Source organism: Schistocerca cancellata, chromosome 2 (genome assembly GCF_023864275.1).
Source record: "Schistocerca cancellata isolate TAMUIC-IGC-003103 chromosome 2, iqSchCanc2.1, whole genome shotgun sequence".
NCBI classification, from domain to species: Eukaryota; Metazoa; Arthropoda; class Insecta; order Orthoptera; family Acrididae; genus Schistocerca; species Schistocerca cancellata.
In genome coordinates this window covers 73,629,810-73,644,156 of record NC_064627.1, presented here as the reverse complement: position 1 = coordinate 73,644,156, position 14,347 = coordinate 73,629,810, and the positions used below count along the sequence as shown (strand labels likewise).

The following is a 14,347-nucleotide window of genomic DNA, read 5'->3' as shown; positions in this document are numbered from 1 at the left end:
TTCAACGGATGAAATTTTGAAGTTAGCGTCCCTGCACTTGGATTAGAAAGGACCAACCACTTGGCCGCATCTATCGAGACGCACAGCCAACTGTAGTGCGACAAAGTGTCATGACAAACTATCGCCGCCGGACCTAACTTCAAAGATTACACTGAAATACCATCCCAGCCTGCTACTGCAAAGTCAAATCAATATCTTCCTCCTGAATCTGCGTAGTTGCATGCATTTCTAATTACACTCACATTCATTCGAAACGAGCGGTTATCTATGTTGGGTACATCGAAATTAAAGTAAGAATAAACGCAGCACACTGTTTAGATTACCAGTGTGATCTTCTTCTATGGCATGGAAAACATGAGCAAATGTAGGAAGACAAAAGATACTCTTCCAAATGTGAAAAAGCAGAAGCACAAAATTATATGAGAGGTCTATTGGTTGAAGCCTTTCAGGATACTGATCTCAAGAAAAAGTGAAACAAAATGTTCCATTATAGTCTTCTCGCAAGCATTGGCATGTATTTAGGATACTACAGAGTGAGTGACAAAATTGTGTGAATAATAAGTCATGAAATGACAGAATTATGAAAGAGAGAGGGGGAGGTTCAAAGATGAAGCCACAGAGATATTCTGCGCTGATCATTTATACACACACTAGGAGTGTGTACATGCTCCAAGTTCTGGGTGCTTCAGTTTTCGTCAGGTAATGCAGATAGGATATGGGTAGTATCTGGTCCATTGGCGGCCAGTTATCATGTGCTAATCTGTTACAGCACGCTGTGGATATAGCACTAAAAATTTGCTGTTTCTCGTCGAATATGAGCAAGAAATCATACTAAAATTAAGCGATTTCTCTGCGAATACATGCTAGTTTGCAGATAAAATGGGCGAAAACATGTTTTGTAGCGCTCGCTCCGCGATAGCTAGAAACCAGTACCATGTTCTGCTTCAGTGGTCAGCCGCACTACAATCAACTCAGAACAGGGACGTAGCTGTAAGTGTCGGACGGTGCATGCTCTGATGTGACGCCATCCCTTCCGGCATTATGAGCGCTATGTTTGCTCACAGCCTTGCGTCAGTGCTTTCCTTTGTAACGTGTTGTGGAAGCACAGAGTATGACGGACTTTTTAGGAACAGTTGACGTAATGACGCTGTGGTTGAATGGTCAACCACAATGGCAGTTATTCGTCCTAGATTCGACTGCCGCTGCTACCATCATTTTATGCCATTTTATTTTATTGCCCACAATGTTAAACAGTTAATTATTAATTTAAATTTATTTAAACTGTTCAATTCATATACGTAAAATTAACATATTAAATATAGTTACGATTATTATCCCTGTAAGCCAGAGGGCTAGTGGATACTGCACTGTAGCAATTGATAAAATTTTGCACTAGCTGCCACTGATCAGGCCACCTACGTGGTCACTGCAAAATAAATCGTGACACTAGACGGGCTGTGGAAAGAAGGAAGATCATGGTTTAGAGCCCAGCAGGAGCTCAGATACAGGAAGAATGGGACGGGAAGTTGCCCGTGACCTTTTAGAACGAACCGTCCTGGCTTCCGTCTCTGCTATTTTTGGGGAAATTCGGAGCACCTAAATCTGGACGACCAGATGGCGATTTTAACCAGTCCCTCCTGAATACTTGTCCAGCTTCTGCGTTTCACACCTGGCTCGATGGCGAACTCGGGCAGCCACTGCAGACGTGGGAGTGCCACTGAAACGTGGCACAGCTCCTCTGAGCTGTATCTCGCTGCCGTAATCATTTCCAGACAAGGACCAATGATTACAGGCTGTCTGTCTCGATAGCTGCTGGCGCAGAATTTCTTTTGGTAATGCAAAGGTGTTTCAGCTGAAATGGAGAGGTAAAGTGAGCAATAGTTATATCGGTCATGTCATCGCTGAAGCGGGTGCGCGTCTTGACGGGACGCCGTGTTTGTGTGTTCTGTGCAGTAGAGATGGGCAAAACTGTTCTTTTCAGAGATCGGATCAGAACTGTTCACTCCCTGAAATGAATTAGCTCTTTTTCATGACTCACCACTCATTCACAATAGAAAATAAATGGAAGGCACATTGCCCTTTAAACTTGGTTTATTCCAGTACTATACCTGTATTTTGATCTTAATTGATCCTATTTTGAAATAACACAGATAATGAGTAAGAATTTTGTATTGATTATTGAAATTTCCACGATATGACAAAGTTTTTGATTATTGATTTATTTTGCACTATCGTGGTTTTTGGGGTGATCGGAAAATGTTGTAACTTGAGATTTACATTAACAATATATTTGGCTATAATGTATTAAAATTTCATTAACCTCATACAAATACATCGCAAGCCATATATTTTTAAAGTGAACGTTTCCTTCCGAAGATGCCTAAAATCACAAAATCCGTACCAGAATAAGAAAAAAAATATAAATTTGACTGTAAAACGAAAGTGCTGCATATAGCCTTACGCAGAACAAAAAAAAGGAAAATATTGGTGTATCACATTTTGCGATACGTTTATCGGTTCGCTCGTAATTAAAGCGTAAATTCGAGTGTCCGTAGTAAAAATCCTATAGTAAGAGGAGTCGTCAGGAACCTAATCTGATCAGTTTAAACAAATAAAAATAAAATAAAAACAAATGATGTATACATAACATAATAATGTAATATACATAGCGGTATTACCACGAGGAACAATATCCAGTAGAGACGAACTCCGATGCAGAAGCACTGAGTCGCGCAGGTCGAGCCGCGAGCTGTATTACTGCGTGAGCTAAGACCGCAGAGACCAGAGTGACACCTGAGTCACTTTGCTCAACGCTCTGGCTAGAGTCGAGAACGGTGGGGTGAGCGTTGAGCGGGCGAGTTCCGAGGGTGGGGGGAGCGGTGAACTCACCCGCTCCGAGACAAATCGTCCATTCCCTTGCGAGCAGGTTGTTGCAAGTAGTTCCTATGTTATCCGCTAGGTGGCTCTCTGTCCTGTTGCTCGCATCAACTGCCCAGAGGGCAGGACGTGCGACTGAAACGATCGCCAACAGAGTGCGATGCTTAGTTAAGCTGCGCCAGACACTGCAGGCGCCAGAGGACGCACAGAGACGGCACGGCATATGTGAAACACAAAATCCAATGGGGCACTGCACAATGCAGGCAGCCAAGGTAGAAGGAGGGCAGAGGCCGGCGCCGGCTGTGTTGTGTGGCGTGCACTGTGCTCTGACCAGCAGAGGCGCCGCTGATATGCTCCGTCTCTCTCTCTCTCTCTCTCTCTCTCTCTCTGCCGTGGGAAACGTTTGGGGCCACCGTTCTTTTTTTCTGAATCACTGATTGTTCACTCCTTTGAAAGATTCAACTCTATGAATCAGTTCAGGAGCGGATCCCCCATCTCTAGTGCTGACGGGACGGCGTGTTTGTGTGTTCTGTGCAGACGACGGGCCGCCGCCTGTGGCGCAGTCTGGCGACGGCTTCCTGAACTTCAGCGCCATCAGCCGGCAGCACAGCGGCTGGTACAAGTGCACCAGCGGCGACGCCAGCTCGCTGGGCTACTTCCTCAACGTGCTGTGTGAGTAAGCCGCGCCGCGCCGCCTGCTTCTCAGCCCGCCGATTCCGTCTGCACTGTCTGCACAACGACTAGCTGAGAGCTCACCTGCTCTCACACAGCTCTACCGCACTGTGCCTTACGTCGTACCATAGTTATATACAAGCTGTGCATCCCACAAGATCGCTGGATGTTTTCGTCTACTGTTTATTCAATCACAGTTCTTCCTCCCACGAACAGAATCTCTATTCGCGGTAGGTCTTTCGCCTTTCTCCTGTCCTTCAACTATCCATTTCACCTTTTTTTTTTATTCTTATGTGTGTGTAGTGTGGACTGAAGAGATCATCCTTGATGACTTATTCTTCTAGGATGGGATGTAGGGATAAAAGGAATACACTTTATTTACTACGCATTCAGTTAGGCTTGGGCACGCAATGGGTCCTTTAGCCTGCTGTCTTTGGTGATGTCTATCTCCTGTGGAGGGTGAAATGTGTCAAGGCTGTTATGTGTGACTGCTTCCTCATGTTATGACAGATTGCCTATGGGGGTGAAACGTTATTGACTTCGGTACGCGATACTTGTGCCATCTTGCAGGGTTTACCGTTCCTACCGATTGTAATTGTCGAACTTCGTCCCTAAGGGCATCGACCTTGTCAAAAACTCGTAGAGCCTTGTCATGGACCTTCTCTTGTATAGTGGTCTCGTGGAGTGCGGTGCGGATGTCGACGTTTCTTGTCCACCATGGAGCTCCTGTGATCCATCGATAGCAAATGTTTTGCAGCGCTTGGAGTTTGTTGTAGTTGGAGACGCACGTAGTTCCCCACGAGGTGGAGCCATACAACATTGTGGGTTCCACCGTTGCCTTATACAATTGGAGTTTAGTCTTAGGGTTGAGATCCTTACTCTTCAGGAACGGAATCAACGACCTGGCCATCTTCTGGGCTGCCGTCTTCTTGTCGTCAATATGCTGCGTAAAGAGTAATTTTTTGTCAAGGTAGACACCGAGATACTTCACTCCCGGTGACCATGGGATAAATTGGTCAGCTATTTGGAGTCTGTCGTTCAGAACTGGTTTCCTCCGTGTGAACAGAACTGCTGCCGTCTTCGTCGGGTTGATCGTTATCATATTTTGCAGCGCCCAGCGTTCCATTACAGCAAGTTGCCGTTGCAACCTAGCGATTAGCTGGTCCAAGTGTCGTCCAGTTGTCAGAAAGGCCGTATCGTCCGCATAAAAACTCGCCGTAACAAGGGGGACTGTTGGGATGTCATTTATATATAAGTTGAAAAGTAGAGGCGAAATGACAGAGCCCTGCGGAATTCCTGCGGAGATCAGTTTCATTTCGGAGTTTTTATCGTCGACTCGGACATACAGTTTTCTGTCCTGCAGAAAGCTGTCTATGAGTCTAATGTAACAATCCGCAATACCATTTCACCCTGGCAGGGTTACTGGAGTAGGTTAGGGACATGCACGTCGCCGAAGTGTCGCCCAATTGAAAGACTTGCACCGTGCCACTGCGCTACACGGAATTGCCATTATCATTATTGTTATTACCTGCCCTCCACTGTGCTCTGCCGTTTATTATCTTTTGCAAGAAACTGTAGGAAGCACAGAGCTAGCACACCTTACACATATTTTTTCTACAGATGAATTTTTGTCGCTACTGTTTCCTTTGTTGTCATCTTTCAAAAATTTTGCCACATTTTTAGTTATCTGCTCTTTAACAAATAATTACCCGCTGGCCTCTACTTAGCGCGGTAGTCCAAGGGTTAGCACACTGCACTCGCACTCGGGAGGACGACAGTCCAAACCCGCGTCCAGCCATCCTCATTAAGGTTTCCTCTGATTTCCCTAAATCGCTTCAGGCAAATGCCGCGATGGTTCCTTTGAAATGGCACCGCCCATTTCCTTCACCATCCTTCCCTCATCCGACGGGACCGATAACCTCGCTGTTTGGCCCCTCCCCCACTCAACCAACCACTGACCTTTGTATAAGCGTGCCTTGCACAAAATTACAAAATTTTGTCTTTTGTATAACATACGTCTGTACATAATTTCGTACTTTATACGTATTAAAACACACTCATGCTCATAAACTAAGGATAATATTGATACATGTTGAGACAACGCTCTGGTGGGCGGTTTGCGGGTTTAAATCAGCTCAGGGTATGACGAGTGCAGCGAGTAAGTGTGCAGACGTTTTCAGACGTACTAATGGTGGCTGTGTGTTGAAAATGGCTCAAAGAACACATATTGATGACGTTATGAGGGGTAGAATACTAGGGCGTCTGGAGGCTGGTCAAACACAGTAGGTCGTAGCACGGGCCCGCCATGTACCACATCTCACGATTGTGGCAATGATTCCAGCAGACAGGAAACGTGTCCAGGCGCTACAGTACGGGACGTCAACAGTGTACAACACCACAAAAAGACCGAAATCTCACCGTCAGCGCCCGCAGACGGCCACGGAGTACTGCAGGTAGCCTTGCTCGGGACCTTATCCCAGCCACTGGAACAGTTGTCTCCAGACACACAGTCTACAGACGACTGAACAGACATGTTTTATTCGTCCGCAGACCTGCAAGGTACATTCCACTGACCCCTGGTCACAGGAGAGCCCGTTAAGCCTGGTGTCAAGAACATGGTCATTGGAACAGTGGTCCCAGGTTATGTTCACGGACGAGTCCAGGTATAGTCTGAACAGTGATTCTCGCCGGTTTTTCATCTGGCGTGAACCAGAAACCAGATTCCAAACCTTTGATGTCCTTGAAAGGGACCTGTATGGAGGTCGTGGTTTGATGGTGTGGGGTGTGATTATGATTGGTGCACGTACACCCCTGCATGTCTTTGACAGAAGAACTGTAACAGGTCAGGTGTATCGGGACATCATTTTCCACCAGTTTGTTCACCTTTTCAGGGGTGCAGGGGGTCCCACCTTTCTCCGGATGGATGGTAATGCACAGCCCCACCGAGTTGCTATCGTGGAGGAGTACCTGGAAACAGGAAATATCAGGCGAATGGCGTGGCCTGCCTGTTCTCCGGACCTAAACCCTATTGAGCACGTCTGGGATGATCTCGGTCGACGTATCGCTGCATGTCTTCAAAACCCAACGACACAGCAGGAGTTCCGGCAGGCATTGGTGCAAGAATGAGAGGCTATACCCCATCAGCTGCTAGACCACCTTATCCAGAGTTTGCGAACTCGTTGTCTGGCCAGTTTACGTGTGCATGGTGATCATATCCCACACTGATGTCGGGGTATATGCGCAGGAAACAGTGGCGTTTTGTAGCACATGTGTTTCGGGACGCTTTTCTCAACTTATCACCAATACCGTGGACTTGCAGCTCTATGTAGTGTGTGTTCCCTATGTGCCTATGCTTTTAGCGCCAGTTTTATCCTTAATTTATGAGCATGAGTATATTTATACCTTTATTTCTAGGCACATCATTGATTTTATGACAACCTAAAAATAACTATTGTCAAGTAACGCTCCTTCATTAACTTCAGTTCACGTCCTCTAATTCTAAGATTTACATTTACCCACAGTTACTGCTTTCTTGTTTCTGATTACAAGATCATAAATTCACGGTGTGTTACATACACCTAATATTGCATCTATTGATGGATAGTCATTGGCGAAGAGTTTATACGTTGCAATTTTTACTGTGTTCCAGCTATAGTTGTCTAATAGATTCCAAAGAGGGCATTGGTCATCTCATGTCCGCCGACACCAGTCCGTAAGATAGCCCAACCTAAAATCACAAATCTTTCCCACTGCTTCTTTGCTTGCGTTATCATATCACTGTACAATATTTTCTATGACCCTCTGTCTTTCTACACAAACTTTTCTTTTATTCATAAGTACCACTATTTGGTAAAGTGTTCCTATCAGAGTTCCCCTGAGCACGTTAATCAGTTCTTAGTTGCCCGACATTTTGTGGTGTTCAGGCCTGACCTTATAGAAAGTGTCAGTTTAGACAACGGCCTCTATGTCATCATATCCACGATGCTTACTAAAGTTAAGGAATCCATCAAGAAAGCTGGAGAGCTTTTACGATAGAAAGAGAAGATAATCTGATTTTATCATCAAATTTAGACAATCAATGGGTATCATTTAGTCTTTATATCATTCATGTAGAGGAACTACGGGTACAGACAAAACTTATAAATCGTGAACTGCAGGAATATGTGACAGGTAAGTGGATTGGAGATGGTTTGATAACAAAGTTGGGAAAATCCTTAAAAAAAACTGTTGCACTCTCCGCTCAAAAAATAATCCAGAAATGTCAACAGTCAAATGTTAGTACAATTCCTTTGTCTATAAAAAGATCGATGAGAGAAGCATAAAAACATACTTTCGTATTCATACGTTGAAAAGTGGAAAGCCATTTGGTTTGTCTCTCTTCATTTATTTATGATTGGTTATGCGACTTGAGGGGGCTGAATTAGATGGATTCCTGAGATTACATTGATTGTGTGTACTGATTTTATTTCCTCTTTGTAACCTCCTTTAATGTAACACGGTGCTGGCTTTATCAGTTGCTTTTCTGTGTGAGCTTTAGAAGTGACGAGCATCGCATGTGCGAGACAGGTGGCGTGTAGAGGAGCGAAACGACCCCCACTTCACAGGGTAGGGGACCAGCAAGCATACCGGCACTCGCATTGTCTTGGGGGAAGTAGCCTCGGTCAGCATCATGCTAACGATGGCCTATTGTGCGGTTTATTACATGTAGCCTATTGTGCAGTTCATTGCACGTATCTATTTTCGACGGCCGAGCTGAAAGCATTCGTTCCAGACGACTGTACTTTGCCATGAGGGTACAGGCTCTTGGACCATGTGAAGAAAAATGCTTTCAACAGTTAAACATCTCCCATCTTTCCAAAAACATAAAAAAACAGCTCTGATATACGAGGGGCGTCCACAAAAAAAGTTCCGTTTCTACATTACTGGCCGTTAAAATCGCTACACCAAGAAGAAATGCAGATGATAAACGGGTATTCAATGGACAAATATATTATACTAGAACTGAGATGTGATTACATTTTCACCCAGTTTGGGTGCATAGATCCTGAGAAATCAGTAGCCAGAACAACCACCTCTGGCCGTAATAACGGCCTTGATACGCCTGCGCATTGAGTCAAACAGACCTTGGATGGCGTGTACTGGAACAGCTGCCCATGCAGCTTCAACACGATACCACAGTTCATCAAGAGTAGTCACTGGCGTATTGTGACGAGCCAGTTGCTCGGCCACCATTGACCAGACGTTTTCAATTGGTGAGAGATCTGGAGGAAGTGCTGGCCAGGGCAGCAGTCGAACATTTTCTGTATCCAGAAAGGCCCGTACAGGACCTGCAACATGCGGTCGTGCATTATCCTGCTGAAATGTAGGGTTTCGCAGGGATCGAATGAAAGGTAGAGGCACGGGTCGTAACACATCTGAAATGTAGCGTCCACTGTTCAAAGTGCCGTCAATGCGAACAAGAGGTGACCGAGACGTGTAACCAATGGCACCCCATACCACCACGCCAGTATGGCAATGACGAATACACGCTTCCAATGTGCGTTCACCGCGATGTCGCTAAACACGGATGCGATCATCATGATGCGGCAGGGAGCACACTGACTGCGACCAACCGACACTGGCCGTTCAAAACAAAACAGTAGACAAACGACTACGCGAATTTACACTATTCAGGTACTAAAACGCGATGCTACAACTCTCAAATACTATAATACGCTCGAAATTTATGAATTAAACAATGCAAGTACCAAAAACACGCAAAGAAATTAAGAATTAAACTATGTAACAAATGAGTGAGCTAGGAGTATACGACTTGCTGCTCAGCTGCTTATCCAACGGCGGCAGGGAGCACACTGACTGCGACCAACCGACACTGGCCGTTCAAAACAAAACAGTAGACAAACGACTACGCGAATTTACACTATTCAGGTACTAAAACGCGATGCTACAACTCTCAAATACTATAATACGCTCGAAATTTATGAATTAAACAATGCAAGTACCAAAAACACGCAAAGAAATTAAGAATTAAACTATGTAACAAATGAGTGAGCTAGGAGTATACGACTTGCTGCTCAGCTGCTTATCCAACGGCGGCAGGGAGCACACTCATAGATAGTGTCGGAAGTTCCATGCGGCTTTTCGCGGATGATGCTGTAGTATACAGAGAAGTTGCTGCTTTAGAAAATTGTAGCGAAATACAGGAAGATCTGCAGCGGATAGGCACTTGGTGCAGGGAGTGGCAACTGACCCTTAACATAGACAAATGTAATGTATTGCGAATACATAGAAAGAAGGATCCTTTATTGTATGATTATATGATAGCGGAACAAACACTGGTAGCAGTTACTTCTGTAAAATATCTGGGAGTATGCGTACGGAACGATTTGAAGTGGAATGATCATATAAAACTAATTGTTGGTAAGGCGGGTACCAGGTTGAGATTCATTGGGAGAGTGCTTAGAAAATGTAGTCCATCAACAAAGGAGGTGGCTTACAAAACACTCGTTCGACCTATACTTGAGTATTGCTCATCAGTGTGGGATCCATACCAGGTCGGGTTGACGGAGGAGATAGAGAAGATCCAAAGAAGAGCGGCGCGTCTCGTCACTGGGTTATTTGGTAACCGTGATAGCGTTACGGAGATGTTTAATAAGCTCAAGTGGCAGACTCTGCAAGAGAGGCGCTCTGCATCGCGGTGTAGCTTGCTCGCCAGGTTTCGAGAGGGTGCGTTTCTGGATGAGGTATCGAATATATTGCTTCCCCCTACTTATACTTCCCGAGGAGATCACGAATGTAAAATTAGAGAGATTAGAGCGCGCACGGAGGCTTTCAGACAGTCGTTCTTCCCGCGAACCATACGCGACTGGAACAGGAAAGGGAGGTAATGACAGTGGCACGTAAAGTGCCCTCCGCCACACACCGTTGGGTGGCTTGCGGAGTATCAATGTAGATGTAGATGTAGATGCTGTAAACAGAACCTGGATTCATCCGAAAAAATGACGTTTAGCCATTCGTGCACCCAGGTTCGTCGTTGAATACACCATCGCAGGCGCTCCTGTCTGTGATGCAGCGTCAAGGGTAACAGCAGCAATGGTCTCTGAGCTGGTAGTCCATGCTGCTGCAAACTTCGTCGAACTGTTCGTGCAGATGATTGTTGTCTTGCAAACGTCCCCATCTGTTGACTCAGGGCTCGAGACGTGGCTGCACAGCCATGCGGATAAGATACCTGTCATCTTGACTGCTAGTGATACGAGGCCGTTGGGATCCAGCACGGCGTTCCGTATTACCCTCCTGAACCCACCGATTCCATATTCTGCTAACAGTCATTGGATCTCGACCAACGCGAGCAGCAATGTCGCGATGTGAAATGATTTGGGTGAAGGTCACGGTTAAAGCAGGCTCAGACATGGTAATTGGATGTCTCTATAGGCCCCCTGGCTCAGCAGCTGTTGTGGCTGAGCACCTGAAGGATAATTTGGAAAATATTTCGAGTAGATTTCCCCACCATGTTATAGTTCTGGGTGGAGATTTGAATTTGCCGGATATAGACTGGGAGACTCAGACGTTCATAACGGGTGGCAGAAGCAAAGAATCCAGTGAAATTTTTTTAAGTGCTTTATCTGAAAACTACCTTGAGCAGTTAAACAGAGAACCGACCCGTGGCGATAACATATTAGACCTTCTGGTGACAAACAGACCCGAACTATTTGAAAAAGTTCATGCAGAACAGGGAATCAGCGATCATAAAGCGGTTACGGCATCGATGATTTCAGCCGTAAATAGGAATATTAAAAAGGGTAGGAAGATTTTTCTGTTTAGAAAAAGTGACAAAAAGCAGATTTCAGAGTCCCTGACGGCTCAACACAAAAGTTTGGTCTCAAGTACAGATAGTGTTGAGGATCAGTGGACAAAGTTCAAAACCGTCGTACATAATGCGTTAGATGAGTATGTGCCAAGCAAGATCGTAAGAGATGGAAAAGAGCCACCGTGGTACAACAACCGAGTTAGAAAACTGCTGCGGAAGCAAAGGGAACTTCACAGCAAACACAAACATAGCCAAAGCCTTGCAGACAAACAAAATTTACGCGAAGCGAAATGTAGTGTGAGGAGGGCTATGCGAGAGGCGTTCAATGAATTCGAAAATAAAGTTCTATGTACTGACTTGGCAGAAAATCCTAAGAAATTTTGGTCTTATGTCAAAGCGGTAGGTGGATCAAAACAAAATGTCCAGACACTCTGTGACCGAGATGGTACTGAAACAGAGGATGACGGACTAAAGGCCGAAATACTAAACGTCTTTTTCCAAAGTTGTTTCACAGAGGAAGATTGCACTGTAGTTCCTTCTCTAGATTGTCGCACAGATGACAAAATGGTAGATATCGAAATAGACGACAGAGGGATAGAGAAACAATTAAAATCGCTCAAAAGAGGAAAGGCCTCTGGACCTGATGGGATACCAGTTCAATTTTACACAGAGTACGCGAAGGAACTTGCCCCCCCCCCCCCCCCTTCTTGCAGCGGTGTACCGTAGGTCTCTAGAAGAGCGTAGCGTTCCAAAGGATTGGAAAAGGGCACAGGTCATCCCCGTTTTCAAGAAGGGACGTCGAACAGATGTGCAGAACTATAGACCTATATCTCTAACGCCGATCAGTTGTAGAATTTTGGAACACGTATTGTGTTCGAATATAATGACTTTTCTGGAGACTAGAAATCTACTCTGTAGGAATCAGCATGGGTTTCGAAAAAGACGGTCATGTGAAACCCAGCTCGCGCTATTCGTCCACGAGACTCAGAGGGCCATAGACACGGGTTCACAGGTAGATGCCGTGTTTCTTGACTTCCGCAAGGCGTTCGATACAGTTCCCCACAGTCGTTTAATGAACAAAGTAAGAGCATATGGACTATCAGACCAATTGTGTGATTGGATTGAGGAGTTCCTAGATAACAGGACGCAGCATGTCATTCTCAATGGAGAGAAGTCCTCCGAAGTAAGAGTGATTTCAGGTGTGCCGCAGGGGAGTGTCATAGGACCGTTGCTATTCACAATATACATAAATGACCTGGTGGATGACATCGGAAGTTCACTGAAGCTTTTTGCAGATGATGCTGTGGTGTATCGAGAGGTTGTAACAATGGAAAATTGTACTGAAATGCAGGAGGATCTGCAGCGAATTGACGCATCGTGCAGGGAATGGCAATTGAATCTCAATGTAGACAAGTGTAATGTGCTGCGAATACACAGAAAGATAGATCCTTTATCATTTAGCTACAAAATAGCAGGTCAGCAACTGGAAGCAGTTAATACCATAAATTATCTGGGAGTACGCATTAGGAGTGATTTAAAATGGAATGATCATATAATGTTGATCGTCGGTAAAGCAGATGCCAGACTGAGATTCATTGGAAGAATCCTAAGGAAATGCAATCCGAAAACAAAGGAAGTAGGTTACAGTACGCTTGTTCGCCCACTGCTTGAATACTGCTCAGCAGTGTGGGATCCGTACCAGATAGGGTTGATAGAAGATATAGAGAAGATCCAACGGAGAGCAGCGCGCTTCGTTACAGGATCATTCAGTAATCGCGAAAGCGTTACGGAGTTGATAGATAAACTCCAGTGGAAGACTCTGCAGGAGAGACGCTCAGTAGCTCGGTACGGGCTTTTGTCAAAGTTTGGAGAACATACCTTCACCGAAGAGTCAAGCAGTATATTGCTCCCTCCTACGTATATCTCTCGAAGAGACCATGAGGATAAAATCAGAGAGATTAGAGCCCACACAGAAGCATACCGACAATCCTTCTTTCCACGAACAATTCGAGACTGGAATAGAAGGGAGAACCGATAGAGGTACTCAAGGTACCCTCCGCCACACACCGTCAGGTGGCTTGCGGAGTATGGATGTAGATGTAGTAGATGTAGATACGATAAACCGCAATCGCGATAGGCTACAATCCTACCTTAATCAAAGTCGGAAACGTGATGGTACGCATATCTCCTCCTTACACGAGGCATCACAACAATGTTTCACCAGGCAACGCCGGTCAACTGCTGTTTTTGTACGAGAAATCGGTCAGCACGTTGCAGGTGTCGCCACCGGCGCCAACCTTGTGTGAATGCTCTGAAAAGCTAATCATTTGCATATCACAGCATCTTATTCCTGTCGGTTAAATTTCGCGTCTGTAGCACGTCATCTTCGTGGTGTAGCAATGTTAATGGCCAGTATTGTATTTCTTCATGCGGCGGCGCTACGATCGCAGTTTCGAGCATGAGCGGCAGTTACTCTGACTCAAGGAGAAGACATGTACGCCATTTTCAGGTCGCTGCTGCCGACGTGTGCTTTGTAGTGCTTCTTTATAATGTCAGCAGAAACTGAAAATGCCGCCGTGTGTGCAATCAGATCTGTGATTCGTTTTATAAATGCAAAGAAAGTTAAACCAAAGGAAATTCATCGGCAAATCTGCGAGGTTTACGGACAAAATGCTATGAGTGATTCAATGTTTAGAAGATGGGTCACACTGTACAATGAAGGACGTGATCAAGTGCACGATAAAGAACGAAGTGGACGCGCGTCTGGGGTTACTCATGAACTGATTCACACAATTGAAGAGAAGATTAAGCACAACCGTAAGTTTACATTTAGTACCCTTGCTATGGAAGTTTTGCAAATCTCACCATCACTAACTCATGAATTTGTTACTGAAAAACTGAAATTTCGAAAACTTTGATCACGTTGAGTACCCAATATTCTTACTGAACAACACAAAAAACAACGGATGGGCAGTGCACTTCAGTTTTTGG

General features: G+C 45.1%; 1 protein-coding gene across 1 annotated transcript in view; it reads left to right on the top strand.

The window, feature by feature from the left end:
• The window catches only part of LOC126150929 (uncharacterized), a 66,696-nt gene that overhangs the window by 25,791 nt on the left and 26,558 nt on the right, over nucleotides 1-14,347 (top strand). The window contains exon 3 of the mRNA XM_049915908.1: nucleotides 3,415-3,549. Within this exon, the coding sequence (XP_049771865.1) occupies nucleotides 3,415-3,549 (135 nt within the window). The remainder of the gene's footprint in view (nucleotides 1-3,414; nucleotides 3,550-14,347) is intronic.